At 42.5% G+C, this 25232-nt stretch overlaps 2 protein-coding genes across 2 annotated transcripts in view; one reads left to right on the top strand and one right to left on the bottom strand.

The window, feature by feature from the left end:
- The window catches only part of LIAS (lipoic acid synthetase), a 52727-nt gene extending 36070 nt beyond the window's left edge, over positions 1-16657 (bottom strand). Inside the window, exons 1-5 of the mRNA XM_075333852.1 lie at positions 16530-16657; positions 9802-9968; positions 1158-1251; positions 848-928; positions 608-764 (exon numbers count right to left, since the gene is read on the bottom strand). Of these exons, the coding sequence (XP_075189967.1) occupies positions 608-764; positions 848-928; positions 1158-1251; positions 9802-9968; positions 16530-16580 (550 nt within the window). The 5' untranslated portion in view covers positions 16581-16657. The remainder of the gene's footprint in view (positions 1-607; positions 765-847; positions 929-1157; positions 1252-9801; positions 9969-16529) is intronic.
- A 2716-nt stretch (positions 16658-19373) lies between these two features.
- Positions 19374-25232, top strand: part of RPL9 (ribosomal protein L9) — a 50152-nt gene continuing 44293 nt past the window's right edge. The window contains exons 1-4 of the mRNA XM_075333847.1: positions 19374-19455; positions 19534-19649; positions 22445-22540; positions 23437-23569. Coding sequence (XP_075189962.1) covers positions 19410-19455; positions 19534-19649; positions 22445-22540; positions 23437-23569 — 391 coding nt within the window. The 5' untranslated portion in view covers positions 19374-19409. The remainder of the gene's footprint in view (positions 19456-19533; positions 19650-22444; positions 22541-23436; positions 23570-25232) is intronic.

Raw genomic sequence — 25232 nt, 5'->3', positions numbered from 1 at the left:
TTTTTTATTAAGAACAGGTCTGACAGTAATCAGGCCTGGGTGTGGCTAGGGAGATTAATCTCTTCTTCTCAAACATTGATAAACCACAGTTATTTAGGCTAGTTTCACACCTGCGCTATTTTGACGCAAACGGAATCCGTCACTAATGTAGTACAGTTCATTTATTTACATTGGAAGCGCGTTACTATGGCGCGTGTGTGTGTCATGCAGTACAAGCTTGTGTCCACATGATGTCACGCTTCCACTGTAAATAAATGAACTGTACTACATTAGTGACGGATTCCGTTTGCAACAAAATAGCGCAAGTGTGAGTAAGCCCTTAATGTTTTAAGGGCGGGACAATCACATTTTCACACAGGGCCTTGTAGGTTTAGATTTTCTTTTCCTTAATAATAAAGACCATCATTTATAAACTTCATTTTGCGTTTACTTGTGTTATCTTTGTCTAATATTTATATTTGTTTGGTGATCTGAAACATTTAAGTGCAAAAGAACAAGAAATCAGGAAGGGGGCAGGAGCTTTTTCACACCACTGTACATGTATATCAAAGGTCGGAACAGGGTTAATGTGCACAATATGGACTACAGTGATGTGGCGCATACCAACCATCTCTGTCCACAGACGTCAGGACCACATAGTCCAGTCCCCAGTCCGCTATAGCTTTAGCTGTATTGTATGGTTCATCTGGATCTAGAGCTGGAGGCTTTTTAGCTGTTTTCACTGAACAGAAGCGGCAGCCCCGGGTGCAAGTGTCTCCCATTAACTGAGGATAAAACCGAAAATTACTGATGTGACTTCTATCCGAGTGAGAAACGGATGTGACAATAACTTTATACCCTTACTCACCATTATTGTTGCCGTAGCGGTTCCATACTCTCCGCCACCCCAGCACTCTCCAATGTTGGGACACCGGGCTTCTTCACACACCTATTCAGCAATGACAATCATTTACAGATACTATAACTAAGTTATACAGTATATTTCTGTAATTAGACATAAATCCTCATATCTTCCCTGTATTACATTAAAGAAGAACTATTTTTTGGGGAGAGCATTGCAGCAGCGCACACAAACACCAATGCATCTCCTGCAACCGGACTTTCCAATATTGTGTTCTTTAATTTTTGGAGGCAAATCCCTTCTAGCTCATACTTACTGTATGAAGATTCAGATTTCTTAATGTATTCTTCAGTTTATTAAAATTTTTCCCCATTGGAATCTCAGTCTTTGCCCAGGGAGGGAGCCTTAATCTGAAAAAATTGAAAGAAAAATTAAAATACTCTCGGCTGTGTTCACACAGTGCGGATTTTCACTATGGATTCCGTCTGTAAATCCACAACAGTGCAGAACGAGGAAAATCTGCACTGATCTGAAAGCAGAAATCTGAAGCACTCCAAGTCATTTATCCTTCATATTTTCAAGATCCATATATATATTTGTTTAAAGAGAATCTGTCAGCAGGTTTTTGCTAAGTAAGCTGAAGCCAGCAAGCTCTAGGGATTCAGAAACAAAAATCAACTGTGCTTCTCTTATCAGGCAGCTGTTTACTTAATCTAAAGGCTTTATCACTTGGTGATTATCATTGCTGTGACTTGCTGACACCTCAAAAGAAGTCCAGCATGACCCCTCCTTTGATTGACTCCTCACAGTAAATGTACACTATCTACTGAGAGCCTGGTGTGGGTGGGACAGTTCTCTGGACTCTACTACATGACTAAAGCTAAAAATGCAGATTGTCCCAGAACAGCTGAAGCCAGTAATCTAAGTCATACATCATGGGATTCAGAATCTTTTGTCTACATCATGCTTTGGTCAGGTGAGGTAGCAAAAAACTGCTGACACATTCTTATGAGTGCAAATTGTCCAAGAAACCTGTACAAATCCAATACTAACAGTTTTCTACAACTGGATGCGTTCTAGGCAGCCATCTAGACACATTCATGGAAAGCAATAGAAAAACGCAAGCAAAGAAAAATAAAGAAAGTGTGTGTTATATTATATATATATATATATATATATATATATATATACGGTATATATATATATATATATATATATATATGAGAAAGAATAAGTGCACACTCTGTCTGCACACCTAGCCTACACTATACGTCAGGAGCTTTCCCTGTGTGGTCCGATGTCTACTGAAACTTTGCCATTAGTCCTCCTTCTCTGAACGGAGCCCAAAGTGTGTTGTTTCGGGCTCTCTCTGGAAGATGTGTGCCGGAAAACCTTTTTTTTTTTTTTTTTTTTAACTGTATTGGTAAAGCGTAGCTTATTGGTCTTTCCTATAAAAGGGAGCATTGCCAAGAAATGAATACCTGCAATGGGTCTGTCTATGGTGGATGGTATCCATCCTCACTGTCACCACTATCAGAAAAATGCCACCTTGCCCCACAACGGCCACAAACATAGTGTGGACTTAGCCAAACAATGAACTCTACTGCAAGTTCGCAACCTGACAACCCGTATGGGTCCATTCAATAGGATGCGTGGCAAGAGCAGCTTTTCTGCACAGACTCGACCTCTGTAACCTGAATTTCATAGTAGTAAAGAATGGGGAGGGCACCACCTATCAAGATTAATTATACCCTATATAGGTCAATGGGTTCACCTCAGCACACTTAGTACAACATTAAGAAAGAAAAGGCAGAAGTGTGCGAACAAGAGGGATACACCAAATTATATGAAAAGGCAATCTTTATCACAAAATGGACACGGGATCACACACAATTAAAACCATTTAAAAGGCATACAGCCACATATCCACCAATCCAATCCTCTGTTGAGGTTGGAAAACCCCTGCTCCCCCAAAGGGGAAAGCAATGGTGTGACACAGGGCAATATAATATATGTAAGGGATACACCAAACAGTTTTAAATATAAATATACACCATGCAGAGTCATACAAAAATACAAAATAGAGATGGTACATAAAGCATATTGTTGAAATTAGATATGCAGTAGCATTAGGTTATACAGAGCCACTATTAAACCACAAGGGACTCTGCAAAAGATGAAGATCCCCAAACAAAGGCAAGGTTCCCCATAGGAATAACCTGCAGGTATAAAAATGTTATGCCCTAATCACCAGCCATCGCCAAGTTTACCCATCAATAGAGTAGCAGAGGGTATAGTCCCCACGCGTATCGTCACCAACTAGGGTAACTTCATCAGGGTTGGGTTCCCTGTGTCCACCAGAGACAAGTTTTAAATACCTGATGTGCCCCATCTTATGCCAACATTTATTTGGGTTGGTGGGAGGAGACCAAAGTGAGGAACATGACCGCCTACAAAAAACATGCTTTTCAATGGTTCCGGTACCTGGACGATGTTCTGATGTTATGGACAGGTTCGTGGGAAGAGTGTGAAGAGTTTATCTCCAAACTAAATAATAATATGTTTAACATCTACTTAACATCATACTTGTCACTTACCTCGGTAGATTTTTTGGATCTAAAACTTTCCCTGGAAGGATCAAGAATCGCCACAGACTTGTTTAGAAAACCGACTTCAACAAACAGCTTTCTACATTACAGCAGTTTCCATCAAGAACACATTCGAAAGGGGATCCCGAAGGGCCAATTTCTGCGTCTCCGCAGAAATTGTAGCAATAATGTGGAATTTCGGGCACAATCAAAGGAGCTGACGAGACGTTTTCGAGCAAGGGGATACCCCAAGAAGGTAATTTCTCGGGCTTTCCAATCTTCAATTGTGAAAGAGAGAAGGGAGATCCTGACTAAGGGTAGAGAGCAGAAGACCATATATAGTGATATTGGAGTGGTCACAACCTTCAATAATCAATGGTCGGATTTACGAGGGATCTTGAAGAAAAATTGGGGGATTCTGCGGAGTGAATCGGCTCTACAGCCACATATTGCAGATGCCCCACGGATAATTGCCAGGCGGGCTAGAAACCTCAGGGATGTACTCTCTTCTAGTCATTTTTATAGACCTTCTAGAAGAACGGAGGGGGGCTGCCCTCTGGAGGGGTCTTTCCCCTGTGGTAATTGCAATGTTTGTCCTCTGATGTTGGCAAAAGACCCTATTTTTCATAATATGTTCTCATCCCTACAGAAACCCAAAGGATACTTCAATTGCCGGACAAAAAAATCTAATTTATGGTTTAATCTGCAGTTGCCCCAAGATATACGTAGGACAGACTGGACAGGAACTGAGAAGAAGAACCCAACAGCATATCTCCACTATTAACACAGCCAGAACGGACCTTGAGAAAGGCAGGACCCTCTCGTCGGTAGCAGCACACTTTTTACAACATCACAATGGAAAAACATCTGGTATAAAGATCCTTGGACTGGAGGGTCTAAAGACTAATATTAGAGGAGGGAATCTGACATTGGATTTACTCAGACGGGAATCCACCTGGATATATAATCTAAATAGTCTAGCACCCAGGGGATTAAATGAAGAATTACTGTTTATGGGTTTTTATAAACAGAGATAGTGCCTGCATATATAGCCTTGATTGGCTATGTATGTTTGGGTTTCTCTTCTTGGATTATAGTATGTAGGGGAAAGGGAGGGAGGAGGAAAAGAGAGAGGGGGATCCCTTTTTTGGGGGGGTTTCCCCTATTTATGTATTTTTCATATGTGTGCCTATCACGGGGATCTTGCGTATAATGAGAGGCTACAGTCGTACCCTCTAGCTGTATGCACATTAGGATGATAGATATGTAACATATAATATGTAAATTACTATCCTTAACCTTCTCTTACAATTTGTCTGAATATGGGATCCTTTTTGTCCTCTATGTTATATATCTATTAAATTCATTTAATGCATATGTGTGCCTATCATAGGGATCTTGCGTATAAAGAGTGGCTACAGTTGTACCCTCCAGCTGTATACACGTTATGAGTTCCAACTAGGGGCCAATTGTGTTCAATATGCCCTATTATGGGTAGAGTTGTGGATATATTGCTCTAAATGATGATAAGTATGTATGTACGCATCTTGTGGGGGCTTGCATGTATGTGTATGTGTACACGGATATGTGTGCACGTGCATATGTATGTATACAGTTCCTTATATGGACCCCTAAAAAAATGAGGATGATAGATATGTAACCTATAATATGTAAATTACCCTCCTATCCTTAACCTTCTTTTATAAAATATGGGATCCTTTTCGCCCTCTATGTTATATATCTATTAAATTCATTCCCTATTTTCGGACGATTGTGATATGCTGCTCCTGATAAAATATGTCTCTTCTCATGGCGGCCGCCATCTTTTCGGAGTCCCGCGCATGCGCGGTACTCCGTTATTCATTACTTCCTTTCTAAACGATTTAGCGCATGCGCAGTTGCTATTTCCGGGATGCCGGGTGCTTCTGAGGCGCGCATTTTGAAAACGCCAATACAGCTGGTATTTGGATCTTCAGGTATTTAAAACCTGTCTCTGGTGGACACAGGGAACCCACCCCTGATGAAGTCACCCTAGTTGGTGACGATACGCGTGGGGACTATACCCTCTGCTACTCTATTGATGGGTAAACTTGGCGATGGCTGGTGATTAGGGCATAACATTTTTATACCTGCAGGTTATTCCTATGGGGAACCTTGCCTTTGTTTGGGGATCTTCATCTTTTGCAGAGTCTCTTGTGGTTTAATAGTGGCTCTGTATAACCTAATGCTACTGCATATCTAATTTCAACAATATGCTTTATGTACCATCTCTATTTTGTATTTTTGTATGACTCTGCATGGTGTATATTTATATTTAAAACTGTTTGGTGTATCCCTTACATATATTATATTGCCCTGTGTCACACCATTGCTTTCCCCTTTGGGGAGCAGGGGTTTTCCAACCTCAACAGAGGATTGGATTGGTGGATATGTGGCTGTATGCCTTTTAAATGGTTTTAATTGTGTGTGATCCCGTGTCCATTTTGTAATAAAGATTGCCTTTTCATATAATTTGGTGTATCCCTCTTGTTCGCACACTTCTGCCTTTTCTTTCCTAACTGAATTTCATAGTAGTTACATAGGTTACGTAGCTTGAAAAAAGACCTAGGTCCATGTAGTTCATCCTTCCTCCACCAATTCTACATTTTGTCACTAAGTCATTTATAACTGACAATGTTGTGTGTACTGAGGAAATCATCCAGCCCTCTTTTAAAAGCTGTTATAATATCTGTCATTACTACCTCTTGTGGTCGGCATTCCACAGTCTGACTGCTCTAACTGTAAAGAACCCTTTCCTATAAAAAAATAAATAAATACATTTTAACCCCTTAACGACCCATGACGTACTAGATACGTCATGGATCGTGTTCCGGTAAGCCCCGCCCCCTGCCGCCGGCAGGCGGCCGCGATCCGCACACATATCAGCTGTTATCAACAGCTGATATGTGTGCCTGCTAGCCGCGGGTGGAATCGCTTCCACCCGCGGCCATTAACCCCTTACATTTCGCTGCCAAAGTCTTGGCAGCGATATGTATATGGGCGCCGCCATGACAGTGACTTACCCCGCCCCCGCCGGAAGTCACGTGACATGATCACGTGACTTTCGGCGGTTGCCATGGTAGCACAGGGTCATGTGATGACGCCTGTGGCTAACATGAGTCACTTCCTCTCAATGCCGGAATACAGCCGGCATTGAAAGTGAAGCAGCAAATCTGCAGTTCTCAGCTCTGTAGCTGAGATCTGCAGATAGTGCAGAGCGATCGGATTGCTGATCGCAATAGCCCCCTAGGGGAACTAGTAAAATAAAAAAAAAAAAGTAAAAAAAAAGTTTTAAAAAATTAAAAAAAAATAAAAAAACCTAAAAGTTCAAATCACCCCCCTTTCACCCCATTGAAAATTAAAGGGTTAAAAAAATAAAAAATACACACATTTGGTATCGCCGCGTTCAGAAATGCCCGATCAAAATATAAAATCAATGAATCTGATCAGTAAACGGCGTAGCGGCAAAAAAATTCCAAACGCCAAAATTACGTTTTTTGGTCACCGCAAATTTTGCGCAAAATGCAATAACAGGCGATCAAAACGTAGCATCTGCGCAAAAATGGTACCGTTAAGAACGTCAGGTCAAGACGCAAAAAATAAGCCATCACTGAGCCTCAGATCCTGAAAAATGAGAACGCTATGGGTTTTGGAAAATGGCACAAAACGTGCGCCACGTTTTTCGGACAAGCTTGTGAATTTTTTTTAACCCCTTAGATACAAGTAAACCAATACATGTTTGGTGTCTATAAACTCGCACCGACCTGAGGCATCATACCCACACATCAGTTTTACCATATAGTGAACACGGTGAATAAAATATCCCAAAAACTATTGTACAATCCCACTTTTTTTGCAATTTTCCCGCACTTGGAATTTTTTTGCCGTTTTCCAGTACACTATATGGTAAAACGTATGGTTTCATTTAAAAGTACAACTCGTCCCGCAAAAAACAAGCCCTCATATGGCAAGATTGATGGAAAAATAAAAAAGTTACGCCTCTCAGAAGAAGGGGAGCAAAACACAAAAACGCAAAAACGGAAAGTGCCCGGGGGCTGAAGGGGTTAAAAAAAAAACAGCAGTGTGTGAAAAAAAAAAAGACACTGATTTCACAAATGAAAACATTGGAAGTGGAACGTGTGGCAAAATCAGTTTTAAAATTCCATGGTCTGAACAAAGCCTCAAGTCAGTAAAGGCTTTCAGCTTCAAGCTGTAAACAAAAATACTATTTCCCTCGCCACCCCCCAAAAAAAAAATATATCTCAATAGCTGGGGATGTTCCTGCTTTAGCGTCTGATCACATACGGGAATACTGCTGGCGTCTGCATCAGTCTGCATCTTTTTCGTGTTTTTGACGCTACAGTTTATGTTTCTTCTTGGTGTGTACCGCTTTAAATAAAGCTGCTTTGTTTTGGATACTTCTGGGTATTTGGCACTGACAAAACTTTGATACTGTGAGAGAATATAATCCATTTTCTTCCTATAATATCCATCTTGTTCTATAACTAATGATGTTATAGAGTTCAGCTAACACTGATGGTCGGGGAAGTTTCACATTTCTACTCACGCCCCTATTGTTCTTATTGGTACATAGTTTGGAGGAGTTATTTCTTTGTTTGAGGTACTATATAAACTGGTCCCATTATGTAATACAGCGGAAACTTTACGTATAGCTCAAAGTATACTGCCTAAAAGACAGTGACCAACTAAGCAGCATAAATAATATTTACCCCAAAAGGTTTTTGAAGAACCAGTCAGGTGGGAGATTTGCTCTTTTGCACACAGACCCCTTCCTGCTATCATGGTTTACAGGTATCATGCTATTAGCACTTTCTAATATATAATCGGACTTTCTTCCAATATACCCCATTTAATGCAAGCTGCAGTGATGCATAGCATTACCCATTACTTTCACCTGTTCCCTAACAAATACAAAAAGGAAAATGCAAAAATCTGAACCTTTTTCACTTGAAATCCCTCCGTTAACATGCCCAACCTGCTGCAGCGCCTCCTGCACTGTTCATCTAAGGCTGGAGTCACACTTGCGATTAACTTGCACGAGTGCAATGCGAGAAAATCTCGCACTGAACTCGGACCAATGTTAATCAATGAGGCAGCTCCCATCTGCTATTTTTTCTCAGTCCAAATCGGACTGAGAAAAAAAAAATCGCAGCATGCTGTGTTTTGGTGAGCTTCTCGCACGAGTCTCTTCAATGCAAGTCTATGGGTGCGTGAAAAAACGGATGTCACACGGACGCCACACAGACCATCCTAGTGACATCCGTTTTTCTCAATACATTTCACGCATGTAGCAGAGAACACTGTAAATTCTCCTGTACATAACAGTACATGAATAGCAGCTGCTGAGGGTAAAAACTGACTGCACACTGACAGCACACTGACAGCACACTGACAGCATACTGATGAAATGTGAGAAGAAATCGTCCAACATTCTGGCATGAGAATCGGACTGATTTTACACTCGCAAGTGTGATTCCAGCCTAAGGGCTCTTCTCCACTGGCGTGTAAAAAAATCACAGCGATGCTCGGCTCAAATTGTGAGTCGAGTATCCTGCATGTGATCTGCGTATGGTGTGTGTTTTTTTCCCTCACATAGCATCCGTATGACATGTGAGCGTCATGCGAGTGCTATGTGAGTTTTTTAGGTAAGCAGCATAGGACTGGCTACAGGAGAAATCTCCTGTAAAACCAGTCCTGGCCGCGGTTACCTGCACTGAGCTCCGGAGCTGTAACCTGAGCTCCAGAGATCTGCCCGATCTGTTTGCAGCTGTGCTGACCTGAACAGCAATCGCCGGGGAATCAATCACTCGGCGCTCGCTGTTCAGGCTGCACTCTGGAGCTCAGGTGACAGCTCCGGAGTTCAGTGCATGTAACCGCGGCCAGGACTGGTTTTACAGGAGTTTCCTCCGGTAGCCAGTCTGACGCGGTATGCAAGTGTCAGGATCCGTGTGACATGCGCATGCCACCCGGATTCAGACTTTTTTCTCACCCCCATAGGATTGCATGGGGGTGAGAGAGCTGAGAATCTCATCAAATCGCAGCACGCTGCGATTTCAAAGAGAGCCCGTGTAGAGTCTGAAAAAAACGGGGAAATGGAGACTGCATCATATGAAACCCTTTGACAGATTGCAATCCGTTTTTCCATGCGATGGGATTTGGAGAAAAAAAAAACGCCAGTGGAGAAGAGACCCAAAGTGTGAAAAACGGACGTCTGACAGTTCGCGCAGGCTGGGTGATCAGTACAAGTAATGTTACACAAAATACTCAGGAACAATATTTAATGAGAATATTTACAAAAACAGCTATTAATACCTCTCTCCCTTCTGACGCTTTAGATTGCCTTTATAGTCTGACCACACTTTTTTATCTGCCAAATCCCCTGACATAAAATCTTGTAGGTCTGGTCCATTCTGAATGAGATCCTTCTTCTCATCCGATAACCCAGAGAACACCCTGTAAGATGTATGATACTCGGCCACCTAGAAAAGAAAACACCAGACAATATAAGGCTCCAGGCTCTGTCCAGACACAGATCTGCTGTACAAAGACATTATATATATAATATATATATATATATATATATATATATATATATATATATATATTACACACACACACACACATACATGGCTGAAACCAAAAGTTTCCCTCCACTATCTATAAAGACACATCTGCATGTTTTTCTCACTATCTGATATGAAATCAGAATAAACTTTCATTTTTAGAGAGAGAATGTTTTAAGGCATTTTTATTACTTTCTGCAAAATCAAAAGTTTTTACAGACATTTCATTAGTATTTGGTACCATTGCCCTTACACTGTATGACTTGTGTGAAACTTTTTGGATCTCCTTCCACAAGCTTCTCACAATAGTGGGTAAGAATTTGGGCCCATTCCTCCTGACAGAACTGGTGTAACTGAGCCATGTTTGTAGGTCGCCTTGTTCGCACTGAACTTTTCAGCTTTATCCATAAATTTTCAATTGGCTTGAGATCAGGGTTTGTGATGGCCACTCCAAATCATTGACTTTGTTATCCTTAAGCCACTTTGTAAGCAGTTTGGCAGTATGCTTCGGGTCATTGTCCATTCGGAAGATCCATTTCCACCCAATCTTAAGTTCCTGGCTGATGTTTTGAGATGTTGCTTCAGTATAGCCACATAATCTTCTTTTCTCATGATGACATCTATTTTGTGAAGTGCACCAGTCCCTCCTGCAGCAAAACAATTCCACAACCTGATGCTCCCACCCCCATGTTTCACAGTTGGGATGCTGTTCTTAGGTTTCAAAGCTTCTCCCTTTTTCTTCCAAACGTAACAATGGTCATTATGGCCAAACAGTTTAATTTTAGTTTTGTCAGACCACAGGACATGTCTCCAAAAATTAAGGTCTTTATTCCTGTGTGCATTTGCAAACATTAATCTGGCTTTTTTATGCTTCTTTTGGAGTAATGGCTTCTTCCTGGCAGAGTGGCCTTTCAGCCCATGTTGATACGGTACTCATTTCACTGTGGATAATGACACAATCTTACCAGCTTCCACCAGCATCTTCACATGGTCTTTTGCTTTTGTTCTTGGGTTGATCTGCACATGTCTGACCAAAGCACGGTCATCTCTGCTACACAGAACCAGTCTCCTTCCTGAGCAGTATGATGGCTGGACATTCCCATCTTGTTTGTACTTGCATAGAATTGTTTGTACAGATGAACAAGGCAGCTTCAGGTATCTGCAAATTGCACCCAAGGATGAACCAGACTTCTGCAAGTCCACAATTCTGTTCCTGAGATCTTGACTGATTTCTTTTGCGTTTCCCATGATGCTACACAAAGAAGCAGTGTGTGTCATGTGTGCATTAAAATACATCCACATGTGTGTCTCTAATTAACACAGATGTTGCTCATAAACCTATCAGAAGCTTCCAAAGACATGACATCATCAAATAGACTGTCCCATATTGTTTAAAGGCATAGTACTCTAATGGCCCTGTCACACACAGAGATAAATATGCGGCAGATCTGTGGTTGCAGTGAAATTGTGGACAATCAGTGCCAGGTTTGTGGCTGTGTACAAATGGAACAATATGTCCATGATTTCACTGCAACCACAGATCTGCCAAAGATTTATCTCTGTGTGTGACAGGGCCTTTAGTTTATGTAAACTTTTGACTTTGCAGAAAGTAATAAAAATGACTTAAAACACTCTCTCTGTCATTATTCTGGCATTTGGCAAATATAAATAAGTCTGGTTCCTTATTGACCTAAAATGGGAAAGGTTTATTCTGATTTCATGTCAGATAGTGAGAAAAACCTGCAGATGTGTCTTTTTAGATAGTGTATGTAAACTTCTGGTTTCAATCAGGGTGGATAAAAATCAATGGGTTTTTTTTTAAAAAATAAAAAAAAAAAAAAAAAAAAAAAAAAAAAATCGGATTTTTTTTATTTAAATTGGATTTTTTTCAATAAACTGCTTTTTGAGGAAAATATTTTACCATCCAAAGGTTCTTCCATCATGAGATAAAGCTGAGTTGTTTAACTCAGTAGAATAAAGGCTGTATGTGTGTAACATTCACAATGCCATGCCCTTCCAGAGGTTTCTGTAGGATTAGTGGGCAGATTCTCTCCTATATTATCACAGACGCTCGCTTTACTTACGCAGTTCTCAAAACTGAATTTGACTCCGCAGAGGTCCCAGCCTCTTCTTCACGGCAAAAATATTACAACATGAACAGAGTTGAGAAATAGACATTAATCCTATTGTTCTACAAACCTATGAATACAGAATCAACGCCTTCAGTGCCAAGTCCAAGAAGTTAGACAATATGTTTCTGATTGTTTGGAGTGGAATAGATCTGCACAACACAAGAAGAATGTGAATCTAAGTGTGAGGAGGAGGAAGGGCAAGCAGACAAGAAAATGAAAGTGAAACTTTGAGCACAATACTGCAGCATAGCCACAGACAGACAAGTCTGGATCTGTTTGTGTGTACGATCTGAGGTTTATTACATTCTTTCCTTATAATGGCAGCAGGCCGTAAAAGAGACCCAGTTTGGGAATATTTTAATGAAGCTCCTTCGCCTATCGGTAAGGCAGGCATGCGTGCAAAATGCAAACGATGCAACAAAGATGCAAGGCCTGGTGGCGCGAATGAGGCAACATCATGAGAAGTGCGGTGATGAAGATGACCAAAGAAACACTTCTGAACAGGCAGGATCTTCAGGTTGGTAAACATTTTTATTGAATCCTTTTTCTAAAGGCTGAACTGTCATGTGTGAGAAAAATTATCTTTCTTATTATTACTGCATGTTACTGTCATTTGGTACAGTTATGAAGAAAAACAAATATTCCTTTTGGGGCAGGGGCAGTGATGTGTTGTGTACAATAAGCAGAAATTGTATAATAAACAATAAAATAACAGCATTGACTTTTTTTGTTTAGGGGAATTCATCGATTCTGGAAACTATCCACCTCCAAGATCACCATCATCCTGTTCTACAGTCTCAGAGTTATCCATCCAGGATAGTGCTTCATTAGCAGCAGCATCATCATCAGACACCCACAGCCACATATCACCATCACCCAAAAGGAAGAAAAAACCTTTACCCCCTGGAACCACCATAGATAGGTTTGTGATAAGAACTAGCAGATTAGAAAAACAGTTGATTGATGAAAAAATTGCCCAGTTTATTCATGCAACGAACTCTTCTTTCCGTCTGACTGAGAACCCACATTTCATTAATATGGTTCAGTCACTGAGACCAGGATACAGTCCACCCAGCAGAGCTGATGTTGCAGGGAAACTGCTGGATCAAGTGTATGACAGAGAAATGGAGCAATGTGCAACAGCTCTGGAGGGTAAAATTGTTAACCTAAGTATTGATGGGTGGAGTAATGTCTACAATGATCCTATTGTATGTGCTTGTATAACAAGAGAAGAAGGTAAAGTCTTCCTTGCACAAACAACTGATACGTCAGGAAATGCACACACAGCAGAATACTTACAAGAAGTGGCAGTAAAAGCTATAACGACATGTGAACAAAAATTCAAATGTCTAGTACGCAGTTTGGTCACTGACAATGCTGCAAACGTATCCAAGATGAGAAGAGATTTAGAAGAGCAGGGAGGGAATACAAAGCTGCTAATAACATATGGTTGCAGTGCTCATTTGCTGCACCTCTTAGCCAAAGACTTAAGTGTTCCAGAAATAAAGGCTAATGTTGTTGAAATTGCTAAATACTTCCGTAATAATCATTTTGCTGCAGCAGCTCTGAAAAGGATGGGTGGAACCAAGCTAACGCTCCCACAAGATGTTAGATGGAACTCTGTGGTGGACTGTTTTGAGCAGTATATCAAAAACTGGCCTATTCTGATGACACTTTGTGAAGAAAATGGAGATAAAATAGATGGCACTGTCACGGCCAAAATCCTCAACATTGGGCTTAAGAGAAATGTTGAACATATGCTGAGCTTCCTGAAACCCATCTCTCAAGCTTTAAACAAAATACAGAAAAATAGCTGTTTTATTGCGGATGCTGTTGAAATTTGGAAGGAACTGAGTGAACATTTAATAACAGAACTACACATGGACAGAATTAAATTACAAGCAGTAAACAAACGAATGGGACAAGCACTGACTCCAGCTCATTTTTTGGCAAATATTGTCAATATCCAATATCAGGGTCAAAACCTAAGTGCTGAGGCAGAGGAGTTAGCTATGACATGGGTATCCAGCAATCATCCATCTTTAATGCCAACTATAATAAACTTCAGAGCTAAGGGGGAACCATTCAAGAAATATATGTTTGCTGAAGATATTTTAAGGAAGGTCACACCAGTAAACTGGTGGAAGTCACTTAAGCGCTTGGATTTAGAGACTGTTCAAGTAATGATTTCACTTTTAACAGCAGTAGCTTCTTCTGCAGGCGTTGAAAGAATATTCTCTTCCTTTGGACTCATTCATTCTAAATTGAGAAATCGGTTGGGACCCAAAAAAGCAGGAAAGCTTGTTTTTCTTTTCCAGATTATGAATAGGAACAAAGAAGAAGATGATGATGAAGATGACGACAAGTGAGCTCCAGAGGACAGCAGGGACAGTAGTATTTAAGTTTTTCATGTGTCGGCTGGGCTGACAGTCTAAGTTTCTTAAAATATATATATATTTTGTTTAGCCAAATTAGTTAACAAACATGGATGTTTGTTTAAGCAAATAACTTATGCTGTAATGTTGTTATTGTTTCAGTTGAATAAATCTATTTAAATTGTTATTAAGGTCAGGATTATTTTTCTCCTTCCTAAGCACAACAGAACAGTGGTGTCCAAATATGAATGATTAACCCATTAAACTGGGGAGAAAAAAGTAATATAAAACGTGATTCTAAAAATCTTCATCTACTTGCATGTTAAAGCAGCAAGAACTAGTTTAGGTAGAAACTTTGATTTAAATCACTGATTTAAATCAAGCCTTACTGACTAGTGATTTAAATCAGTTAGATTTAAATCAAATCAAAACCCTGGTTTCAATGATGTAATATATATATATATATATATATATATATATATATATATATATATATATATGTATATGTGTGTGTGTGTGTGTGTGTGTGTGTGTGTGTGTAAAGCGTCCTTTAGACATCAATGGCACCAGAATCAATGTATGCACTGCGAGCTTGGCGCCATTTTACTGAGGACACTGTGGAGATGATTGAATGTTGGTGGCACATGCACTGATAAAAATAAAAATAAAAAATCAATCTGTGCATGCGCCACCACTGTTCTTAGTCATCTCCACAGTGTCCTTAGTAAAATCGCACAGGAGACCAAGGTGCGCACATGCGCTGATTTTGGCACCATTTTATTGAAGAATTGGAGAGAAACTTGAGCATAATACAGCACACGCGCCAGACAGTGTTGATCGTGGCATCTGAAGGTAGACATTTAAAGAGATGGGAGGAAGCATTACAGAAGAACCAACCCACAAAGGCCTGCCCCAATACACATGCCACTCAAGCAATGAATTCATAGTTACATGGGTTGAAAAAAGACCTAGGTCCATCTAAATCAACCTTCCTCCACCAATTCTATATTTTGTTCCTTAAGGCCCCGTCACACACAGAGATTAATCTTTGGCAGATCTGTGATTGCAGTAAAATCATGGACATATTGTTCCATTTGTGCACAGCCACAAACCTGGCACTGATTGTCCACAATTTCACTGCAGCCACAGATCTGCCACAGATCTGCCACAGATTTATCTCTGTGTATGACAGGGCCTTAAGTCACTTACAACTAACAATGTTGTGTACTGAGGAAATTATCCAGCCCTTTTTTAAAAGCAGTCTGACTGCTCTAACTGTAAAGAACCCTTTCCTATTTAGATGACAGAATCGCCTTTCTTCTATGTCCCCTGGTCCTTAGTATTGTCTTTGGAAGAAATAAGTCATGTGCCAGTCCTTTATATTGACCACACATGTATTTATACATATAAATGAGATCTCCTCTGAGACGTCTTTATTTCTAAGCTAAACAAATCCAACTTTTTCAACCTCTCCTCATATGGGCGGCCTCCATTCCTTCCAATAATCTAGCTGCCTGCATTTCCAGTGATTTATGAAGGGATAACAATATGTTGCGATCTAATCTTTTTTTATACACCCTAGAATCTTGTTTGCTTTAGCAGCTGCTGCCTGACATTGAGTGCTGCTGTCAGCTTATTTGTAACCAGAATCCCCAAGTCCTTCTCGTGTTCTGTAGTCCCGAGTTTACTTCCATATAATGTATACGCAGCTATAGGACTCATCTCTGGACCTTTGATGACGTCTTTTTTCTGCAATCAAACATCCAATCTGAAGTTCTGATTCACCATCATAGCGTCTGAATGTAAATAACACAGGGTCTGAGCCTATACCGGACATCACTGCTTATCACACCGTGCATATACACTGTCTATACCTAATAGCTACCAAGGTGCATTGGTTCCTGTAAGGACAGCCCTTGTAGTCAGCAGTGACATGTATGGAAAGCTGGCACACAGTAGCGGAATCTCACCCCTGAGCACCGCAGCAGCTCTGCTCCCCTCTTCACCCCGATCAGCCGCATCGTATATTTTGCTCCGTGGTTGCAGCGCTTTAGTACTCCGCGCTCGATTAGTTTAGGCTGAGAACTTCCACTACGCGATTCTCGCAAACTACAGACTGACCCTCGCAGGCTCCCGTAGAAAGGTCACTGTACTATATATTGCCCTATTGGATTGAAGTAGACTAATGCCTCACTAGTTCGCTATAGCGGGAGCATCCTTCCTTGTAATTATATATTAGAACCATTTTATACATTCCCTATGTTGGACGCTATAGCGGAATACACAGCATTTCACCATGTCGGCCATGGATTGATCATGGCTGCGTATCCTACGTTGGTGACCTGTAGGCGGTCCTAAGGTGAGCGTCGCCGGCGGTATAAAAGCGTGATGACGACATAGTCTTTCCCTTTCCTCTGTCAGCAGCGAGGTAAGGAGATGGCGTCCGGCGGAGAATTGGCTTCAGGATCTGCGTCCATCCTGGTTGTATCAGTGTCTGCGGCGTGTGGTGATGTGACCAGGAGATTCCGCAGAGGGTCCCGGCTGTGACGGGTGACATATTGTATCGCTGTCCGCTCCATAGTTCCGGATAAGTGGGTGATAGAATCCCCTCCCCTGGTTGGGCCTGGAGATGCGGAGGCTCGCTGGGTCCATGTGTCCGGCCTTATGCTGCGTGCTGAGGTCTGCGCTGCCGGAGGCTCGTCATGGTGCAGGGAGGCCTAGTGCTACTTATGGTGAGACTGTAGAGAAGGCAATATGGAGGGCGACCAAAGGACTGCACCACAGTGGGCAGAGGGGAGATGTCTGACCATATACACTGCTGAGTGGTGGTCTGCACCCCCTGATTGTGGGCTCCTGCCATATACACTGCTCAGTGGTGGTCTGCACCCCCTGATAGTGGGCTCCTGCCATATAAACTGCTCAGTGGTGGTTTGTACCCCCTGATTGTGGGCTCTGGCCATATACACTGCTCAGTGTTGGTCTGTACCCCCTGATTGTGGGCTCTGGCCATATACACTGCTCAGTGGTGGTCTGTACCCTCTGATTGTGGGCTTCGGCCATACACTGCTCAGTGGTGGTCTGCACCCCCTGATTGTGGGCTCTGGCCATATACACTGCTCAGTGGTGGTCTGTACCCTCTGACTGTGGGCTCTGGCCATATACACTGCTCAGTGGTGGTCTGCACCCCCTGATTAAGGGCTCTGGCCATATACACTGCTCAGTGGTGGTCTGCACCCCCAGATTGTGGGCTCTGGCCATATACACTGCTCGGTGGTGGTCTGTACCCCCTGATTGAGGGCTCTGGCCATATACACTGCTCAGTGGTGGTCTGTACCCCCTGATTGAGGGCTCTGGCAACATATACTGCTCAGTGGTGGTCTGTACCCCCTGATTAAGGGCTCTGGCCATATACACTGCTCAGTGGTGTTCTGCACCCCCAGATTGTGGGCTCTGGCCATATACACTGCTCAGTGGTCTTCACCCCCGGATTGTGGGCTCTGGCCATATACACTGCTCAGTGGTCTGCACCCCCGGATTGTGGGCTCTGGCCATATACACTGCTCAGTGGTCTGCACCCCCGGATTGTGGGCTCTGGCCATATACACTGCTCAGTGCTTGTCTGCACCCCCTGATTGTGGGCTCTGGCCATATACACTGCTCAGTGCTTGTCTGCACCCCCTGATTGTGGGCTCTGGCCATATACACTGCTCAGTGCTTGTCTGCACCCCCTGATTGTGGGCTCTGGCCATATACACTGCTCAGTGCTTGTCTGCACCCCCTGATTGTGGGCTCTGGCCATATACACTGCTCAGTGCTTGTCTGCACCCCCTGATTGTGGGCTCTGGCCATATACACTGCTCAATGCTTGTCTGCACCCCCTGATTGTGGGCTCTGGCCATATACACTGCTCAGTGCTTGTCTGCACCCCCTGATTGTGGGCTCTGGCCATATACACTGCTCAGTGGTGGTCTGTACCCCCTGATTGTGGGCTTCGGCTGTATACACTGCTCAGTGCTAGTCTGCACCCACCGATTCTGGGTTCTGATCCCCAAATTAAACCCCTCCTCACTGTGTTCCCGCTACTGTGTGCAGTCTATGAAGTTGGTGGCCTGCTATGGGTGACACATTCTATAGGCTTTCCGGTGGCTCATATATTGTGGCGTGTCCAGACCATGACTGGCAGCAAGTGACTGTATGCCAAGTCGTTGGTCGCTCACTTACTGGACTGGTCTCAGGGTGATGGACAATGATTGGGCAGATTGAGCGCTGGAAGTCGCTGTCCCCCTTATACTGTGCAGGAGAGGTGCTGCCGAGAATGACGACTTGTATGTACACATAGTAATGGGGTCACCAATGATGGTGCGATCCGTTGAGTGATTGCCCGGCTGATTTACGCAGGTATCAATTAATGCCGCACTGATCTCCACCTCCTGACTCTTAACCTGTTGTGGATCTGCAACTCCTATGGTGCCACAAGCCTTGGGTAGGATAAGTTTTGTTTATTTTTTATGAAGTCCTGTTGAGTAGGTGTAAAATGTTTCTATGCGTGCAACTAATCCATGTAAATAAGCAATTTGTATTAAAAAAAGGGGAGGTTGCGATGAGTAGGATAGATTTGGTTAAGTATTGAGGTGATTGCATTGACGTCTATAGGCAGATCATCACATTTTGGCTGCTCTGCTTTTTTACTGACGTATATGACAGTGCCCCCAGGAGGAATCCTCTGGGTCCAGTCTATGATCTATGTAATTTATGTTTTGTTTTGTTTTTTTTCTGCGGTTTCTGATCATTTTATCTTGCCGAGTTGCTGGAAGATTAATCATTCTCCTCTGATTTCTTATCCTTCCAGAATGAAGACCATTCTCAGTAACCAGACTGTTGACATCCCTGACAAGGGTGAGGATCTCTTTATGTGGATGTCTTGTTCTCTCTAATAATGTGTGTTCTTACAAACTTTTTTTTTTTCTTTTATAGTTAATATTTCCTTGAGGGGCCGCACAGTTACTGTGAAGGGGCCCAGAGGCAGCCTGCAGAGAAACTTCAACCACATCAATGTGGAGTTGTGCTTGCTGGGCAGGAAGAAGAGGAGGGTGAGTATTTGGAAAACATAAATTTCTAATATTTAATTAGGTTTTCCATTCATGGCATCACATTTTATTCACATTGTATTACGCAATGGTGACGGGACATTGGTTTCAGCAGGGCACCTATCATTAAACTAATGGGTACTTTGCACACTACGACATCGCACGCGATGTCGGTGGGGTCAAATCGAAAGTGACACACATCCGGCGTCGCTTTTCGACATCGGAGTATGTGAATCCTTTTTACTACAATTAACGAGCACAAAAGCGTCGAAATCGTATGATCGGTGTAGCACCGGTCATTTCTATAATTTCGGAAGGACCGATGTTACGATGTTGTCCCTCGTTCCTGCGGCAGCACACATCGCTGTGTATGAAGCCGCAGGAGCGACGAACATCTCCTTACCTGTGTCCCGCCTGCAATGAGGAAGGAAGGAGGTGGGTGGGATGTTTACGTCCCGCTTATCTCCGCCCCTTCGCTTCTATTGGTCGCCTGCCGTGTGACGTCGCTGTGACGCCGCACAACCCGCCCCCTTAGGAAGGAGGCAGTTCGCCGGCCAGAGCGACGTCGCAGGGCAGGTAAGTGCATGTGAAGCAGCCGTAGCGATAATGTTCGCTACGACAGCTATCACAAGATATCGCAACGGGGCGGGGACTATCGCGCTCGGCATCGCAGCATCGGCTTGTGATGTCGTAGTGTTCCAAGTACCCCTAAGTGACGCCTGAATGTCTTGCAAGATCCCGAACATCAGTAATTAGTCAGTAGGACCACTTGAACGGCAGATGATGTAGCATTGGTTTGTATAGCCTATTGTAAAGCACCACTCCAGTGGTTGGTTTATTTTTTTATTTCAGCACTGGAGAGGCATATTTAATCTAAGGTCCCTGCCCGCTTGTTTTATACTTATCCTCTGGTATCTTCACCTATTTTCTGTCGCATCGCACAATCTTGTGAACAGAACTTCTGACTGTCCGGAAGTCACAAGCTCTCAATACAAGTCTGAGAGCCAGAATGAGGCTCTTACAGACTGTGTGAATTGTGACCTCTGGCCTGCTCCATAAAACACGGGCGCTGTCAGATCACAAACTGAAGTAGACCCTCAACAGTTGATAACCGATGAAGACGCCGGAGGGTTAGTAAAAGACCGGCGGCAGGAGACGTAGATTTAAAACACCACTTAAATGGTGAAATAAAAAATATGCTGGAGTGCTGCTTTAAGACAGTCACTGCTATGAGCACTTTCCTGAAATCTTGGATAACACATGTAAAGGAGTTGTCGAGGTTTGGGACAAGTCTGCAGTCACCACTGAGCCGTGATAATGGGCTATTGGCAGTCACAATGTCCCAGTATTGCCAGTGCGAGCAGCAGTTGTATGACCACATGCACAATATTCTTACTTGAAGTCATTTGCCAACTAGTCCCGTCCGGCTTCTTCATTCATTCCTATTGAGAGAAGCTGAACGCGTGTAGATGGCTTGGGACCACTAGTATGCTAATCTCATTCATGCGGTTTTGTGGCCACCCACTTACACTGGCAATAGCAGAGAATCATGACCGCTTGCTAATAGTACTGTCACAATTTGCAGACTGGCCTCCCATTTTTAAAGATTTTCTGCAATCTGATGGCATGCCCGTGTTACAAATAATACAATTCCATAGGTACACCATCGTGTGCGGAAAAGTAACGTGGAAAACCCATTCATCTACTACCACCAGAAATGGTGTAGTGTGTGGTCTAATGGCTGTTGGCGCCGTCTGCTTTTTGTATGTGCAGAGGCTGTGAAATTCACTTCTCCACACTGAATTGTCTGAGGACAACTGCTGAGTTGTTGAATGCTACAATGTTGTTTTTATTTGTATTTTTAATGACAAAAAATATGTAATGTCTTTAGCGTGAAACAGTAATTTAAAAAACGTTAGATATTTGGCCTTCAAGTGAAATTTCCGGATGATCCTATTGCACTCTGACCTTTTCAGGGGAACTTAATGTGACCTTCTCTTAGCTTTTGGATGCCCATGTCCAATGGTCGGTGATTCCGTACTTTTTTTTTTTTTTGTACAAATTGCTTCTCTCTAACAAGGAAATGAATGCCAAAATTCACAGCAGGTGTTTGATCCATGAATCTCTCAGTAAATTTCAATATTCAATTAGAATTGGTATTTACATAGTCCTTTTAATCACGCTGTTCACATTTTGACATCATGGGACCAAGACTCCTAACAATCGATCAGCATTCTCCATTGCAAGGCTTCAAGCAGGATGTTCAGACTGAAGTGGCCACTGAGCTTTTAGAGAGTCACAAAGTGTCATCAGCAGGTTGCAACAGAGATACAGAGAGACTGGAAAAGTTACAAAGACTTGATTGTGGACAACCCCTTAGTCATGTAAATAACAATGAAAGCAAATGGGGTAATATTTGAGAAGTAAAATAAGGGAAGCATTACTTTATTAAATCCCCACCGCAGTAGTGCCCCATGTCCATCTGTTTACCTGGCTACAAGAATGACATGACTGTCAGCCAATCACAGCGTCGGTATTGTTGGTTTTCGGCATGGCAGTAATGAAGCATGTCATGTCCAGTGTTTGTAGTTGATAGGAGCTCTGTGGCAGACGCTGGGCAAGGCTGCGGCGCTCTGACAATGTTGCAGCCATTGAGTGCTGCGGTTGGTGACTGCAAAAAAATATTGCAATATTATTCTCTTTACTTTTCAGCAAGTTGCATTGCAGATATAAGCTGTACTGACATTATTGCAGTTATAAGCTGTACTGACATTCTGCTTGATTTGCTTTTCTTTCAGCTCCGTGTAGACAAGTGGTGGGGAAACAGAAAGGAGCTGGCCACAGTGCGCACAATCTGCAGCCATGTGCAGAACATGATCAAGGGAGTCACTCTGGTGAGTTAGTGATGAACGGATCGCCTCCTCAAGGCAATTTTCTTCTTCATATGAAACAAAGTTACATTAAAGGGGTTGTTTCGTTATCAAATGTTAAAATTACGCAGCGTTTTTTGTTTTTTTACAACAAGCATCTGCAATTTTTTCTTTTTATTAAAGAATGTTAAGATTGGAGGGATTTTTAATTTACTGCTTGTTGCTATGGTTACTGGCCATCTCTGTAATCTGTCAGAGGTGGATGGCTTCTTAGCTAAGTAGTACAGCGGTTTAACGCACTTTCAACAGAGCCTTGCACGGTTGTCCTGAAGATGGCTGGGTCTGGCCAGGGTCAGTGCCTCAGCGCATCTCCACTGCTGAAAAGCGTCATCTGCTTGCAGCAACGGAGAGCGCACAGTTCAGGCCAGCAGCGTGATGAATCCCACTGCTCTGACCTGAGTCACATGAGAGCGGAGCGGATCCTCTCCCTTCCTTGCAAACAAGAAATCATGAAGAAATTCTCAGACTAGATGACAATCTTTTTAAAGACTTTCCATTGCTGAATTTCTGTCTGTGTTGTATACATACACGCTTGGTTCTATACCCTGAGATTGTAGTACATTAGCTGCTGTCTCAGTGTGTTTAAAGGCGATTCCTACCTTAAACATTTATGGCATATCTAGCTTTCTGTACATGTTTGCACCTGATTTATGGCATATATTGTACAATAAACATTTAAGAACACATATATTGCATCCTATGTACATATTGCACCTGACTGATTAAAATATCACTACCCCGATGGCTTATGGCTACTAAAGTTGTTCCTGGTTTGGTTAGCCACTGTGAAGCTATCTGCACTAATATTCATAAGGTTCCTAGTTTAATATTTATCATGGTTTTTTTGTTTTTTTTTCTAGGGTTTTCGTTACAAGATGAGATCTGTGTACGCTCACTTTCCAATCAACGTAGTTATCCAGGAAAATGGGTCACTTGTGGAAATAAGAAACTTCTTGGGTGAAAAGTACATCCGCAGGGTGCGCATGAGAGCAGGTATGTGTGCGGCGGCTGGCCATCTTATTTCACCTGCCTTTATAATTCACTGCTTGCATCATCCACATCGATATGAATCGTGCCATATACTTACCCCCAACTGAGTATCTGATATGTCCTAGAAAACTAACGTACCCGAATACATCTCCCTATGCAAATTTGCCATGTTAACAGTTATGTTTAATTTTTTTCTCTTTAGCTCAAAAAAAGCCACTGGGAAATCAATTTTGCTGTTTTTTTTTTTTTTATGTAAACGCTGTAAAAAAATACCTTGGTGGAAAGTGTCCTGATGAAGCAGTGCCTAATAGAAAACAAGAACTGCAAAATAGGCTTTATAATAAAAACAACCCCCCCCCCACCCCAAAAATAACGTTTCCAGAAACTGTTACCATTGGAAAGACAGATTCTTGATCACCTGAGAAAAACCTCTTATGAACCTTGTGCTCCACAGGAGTTGGGGCAGAATTGCCTGTTCTGAAAGTGTCCGGCTCTACTAACGCACGCTACAGTCTCAAAGACAGCATAGCTGGGTGGAGAAGCCAAAGTCATGGGGTGCGGTAACCAGGCAGATATAAACTATACACAGCAGCTGACCCGACATCTTGACAAGTCAATCCTTTATTGCATCTGATAAAAGCAGAACACAGTGGAAGGGAGGATGCGGAGAGCAGAAGGACGACGGCTGCTGTTTAGCACATATGGTCGCGCCTCTACGGGTCCTGAGATCACCAGCTCCCCACCCACATACTTATAGGTGAAAAACAGGTGACTCCTTTAATTACAATCAGTGAAAAGCAGTAAAAACAAACGCACAAAACTGCAGCCGTCGTCCTTCTGCTCTCCCCGTCCTCTCCTCTGCTTTGATCAGATGAAATAAAGGATTGACGTTTTCACGATGTCGTGTGAGTGCTGACCTTTCTTCTTTGGTCTGCTGCTGTGTACAGAACCGCCTGTGCTGAGTGATGTGATGGTGACGTCTTAAAAGACACCTGTCTGCATTCTCTGGTTTAGCAACATAATGGACTCCTTCTTTTTTACTTTAATGTTTGAGGAAGAAATTAGGATATTTTTTTTTTTCTGTGGACTGTACTGAATACTAAATGGAGCTTTTCAAATGTTTTCTATTGGGGTCTGATAAGACAGACCATTATAATGCCTGGCCCTCACCACCTGTAGTAGATGAGAACTCTGTATTTTGCTATGTCTCCTTTTCGTAATGTTGCCTTACAATGAGGACATATTATCACCTCCATAAAAACTGCCTCCCTCCCAGTCGTATCTACAGGGCACCTCCAATTGAGAAGCAATGTCACAAGGTTTTTAACACTCAGGTGGCCTTGCATATAATATTTCATGATTGGTTAATCTGTAGCAGTATCGGACTAATGTGTATAGCAGGGTTCCCCCAACACCAGTCCTCGAGGGCCGCCAACAGTGCATGTTTTCAGGATTTCCTTAGCATTGCATGGGTGTTGGAATCCTCAACTGTGCAGGTAATTAAATTATCACCTGTGCAATACTAAGGAGACCCTGAAAACATGCACTGTTGGCAGCCCTTGAGGACTGGAATTGGGGACCCATGGTGTATAGGGACTCTTCCACCTTCCTTTTCAATAACAGAATCCGACTTTCCCTATGCTTTTTTTTCCCCTTCCCCCTTCAA

The sequence above is a fragment of the Anomaloglossus baeobatrachus genome, chromosome 1, assembly GCF_048569485.1.
Source record: "Anomaloglossus baeobatrachus isolate aAnoBae1 chromosome 1, aAnoBae1.hap1, whole genome shotgun sequence".
Taxonomy (NCBI): domain Eukaryota; kingdom Metazoa; phylum Chordata; class Amphibia; order Anura; family Aromobatidae; genus Anomaloglossus; species Anomaloglossus baeobatrachus.
The sequence above is the reverse complement of the archived record's forward strand: the minus strand, read 5'-3'. Positions and strand labels throughout refer to the sequence as shown.